Source organism: Fulmarus glacialis, unplaced genomic scaffold (genome assembly GCF_000690835.1).
Source record: "Fulmarus glacialis isolate BGI_N327 unplaced genomic scaffold, ASM69083v1 scaffold16456, whole genome shotgun sequence".
NCBI lineage: Eukaryota > Metazoa > Chordata > Aves > Procellariiformes > Procellariidae > Fulmarus > Fulmarus glacialis.
Genome location: NW_009216382.1, coordinates 6789 through 9027, shown reverse-complemented (window position 1 = coordinate 9027; position 2239 = coordinate 6789). Strand labels below are relative to the sequence as shown.

Below are 2239 nucleotides of genomic sequence, written 5' to 3'. Positions count from 1 at the left end.
ACTCCAGAGCTTTCTAAGAGGGCTCTTTGATCCTTTTTTAGGTAAAGTTGCACAGGACCTGTAGTGTAAACAAACTGCTTGCCTCCAACTTTAAAGCCCTCACCAAGTCACTGCTGTGATGTTAGCCAAAAAAATGTTAGTGTTTTTGAATTCCAGCTAATATCAGCTGTCCAACATTTACTTTTGCTGAAAGGGATCCTATAGTAGAAGATTCGTTACTGGAATAGCAAATTCTGATGCAAATGTTTAAAAAGCTTGTAAAATTTTATATTTTGAGTGTCACACTGGGGTCACCTTAATAAAATGCCTATTTTTTTTTTGTTTGGCCAAAAAAATTTAATATTGAAAGTTGGTATAATTAATTACTGAAGCAAAGAGGAAATGCCATCTGGTTTTAGTTTTAGTCCAGCTCCTTCTCATATTATGGGTACAAACCAGCAAAGTGTGTCTTTGTTCACTGTCAAAACTGCTTGTGCAAAGACTGAATGGATAGGGGAGACAGAAGTCCTTCCTTTCTACCTAAGGCAATCCGCAGGATAAGAGACACAGTGTTCTGGCGAGGAAGTGTAAAAACACTTGATCTTACATTGGTTCTGGGATCATTGTGTTGTAACATTGAACCCCAAAAGGGATCCATAATTTAGGAACACACAAAATCCATTACAGTATTTTTGTTTCAGAAGTGCCAGTGTAGAGACTTTTCTTGTGACATTAACTATAAACACATGTTCGTTCTTTCAGAACAAGTCGAATGCACCTAGTGAGAGCAACCTTACCCTGCTCTGCAGCAGTGCTAATGATCAAGCAGAGTGGAACCTCGGTCAGGATGACAGTGTCCTCCATGGGAAGCAGCTCCCTCCATCGCCAAGGAAGCAAGTTTCTTCTGGTGGCCATAGAGAATGTCTCTCAAGGCTGGAAGAAGAAAGTAGTGACAAAACCTTTATTACTGACAAGATGGACACCACTCGTATGACATCCCCATCTCCAGCACAATCAAGTGCCCAGTTTGCTTCTCTAGAAAGTTTCAAAGCAGGCTATTCTTCCTGTAAGTATGCAAAGCGGAATGAAACACTAAGCAATACCTCAGAAGATCAGCTCCCAGCAAGTCTTGCTCAACATCCATCCATTCTAGTCCCTTGGGAGAAAGATGGGAAGAAAGGAAATGAAACTCCAGAAGAGGGTGGGCTTCTTCAAGAAGTGGTGTCATTATGTAAACTGAGTTCTGCTTTTCACTATGGTTTAAATATTTCAAAGGATAGCTTATCCAGCAGTAGCAGTGGAAATAAAACATAAGAAAACTATGAGAAGAGAAACTTGACTCCCATTAGAAGTTAAAGGGAGACTACTCAGGACTCCACATAACTACATATAACATGATAACCAAAAGATGAAAAAGGAGTAAAAGATCTTCGATTATAAAAATAATTCTCTTCAGTTGAGTATGCATTTCTGCCATTGGGACATCCGCTTCTATGTTTACCCAGTTCATTTGTTGGCTGTAGTTAGGTCCACAAAATGGAACTAAACGTATGAATGCACTCTTAAATCAGGTACTAGTTAGTCTCTGTGCTAAAAATACAGCAGGTGTATGGTGCTTCCTAGCATTTGCTTCCTCTAAGTGGCAGGAAAGGTATCACCTAACAGGTAACCAGGTTTTGAAGGTACTATATTAATCCCGTTAAGCATGAAATGAACCGAGCAATCTGATTTGTCTGAAATGTACAAATATTAATATTTGTAATGAATAATAATTGCCTTAATCTTTTGAGAAGAGGTTTAAATATCTTAGAAGATGAATGCAAATCTACAAAACAGCAATAATGATTTCCCATGGCAAGAATTTGCTTCAGCAAAGCGGGGTGGGGGGAAGAAACTTTTTTAGATTGAGGAGTTTCTTGTGAATATAACTTGGAACTTACTCCAAACTAGAACTGTGCCCTGTCTTCCAGACTTCAAAAAGGTAGCACATGCTTTTTTCTCTATTGTAAAGTACATGAAGTGCTGAATTATAATGTGACGTTTATTAACTTCTGTTTACAACTAAGACACTTTAAAGACATATTATCCGGTTTCCCTAGGTAAACTATTTCACCTAAAAATTTTCAGAAAGGGAAGTGTAAGTGGAATTGATAGACTTCTGTTATTTTTTATTTTCTACAGTTTAGTAGTGTTTGAAAACTAACTTGTGCCTCTTCTGAACTATTTTCTGTCCATTTTTAGTACCTACCTTTTTGAAGGT

The 2239-nt window shown here is 37.9% G+C and overlaps 1 protein-coding gene across 1 annotated transcript in view; it reads left to right on the top strand.

Annotated features, from left to right (window-relative positions):
* The window catches only part of LOC104077883 (dentin sialophosphoprotein-like), a gene marked incomplete at its 5' end in the record, with an annotated part of 18672 nt that extends 17281 nt beyond the window's left edge, over positions 1-1391 (top strand). Inside the window, one exon of the mRNA XM_009579287.1 lies at positions 742-1391. Within this exon, the coding sequence (XP_009577582.1) occupies positions 742-1293 (552 nt within the window). The remainder of the gene's footprint in view (positions 1-741) is intronic.
* Positions 1392-2239: the final 848 nt, after the last annotated feature.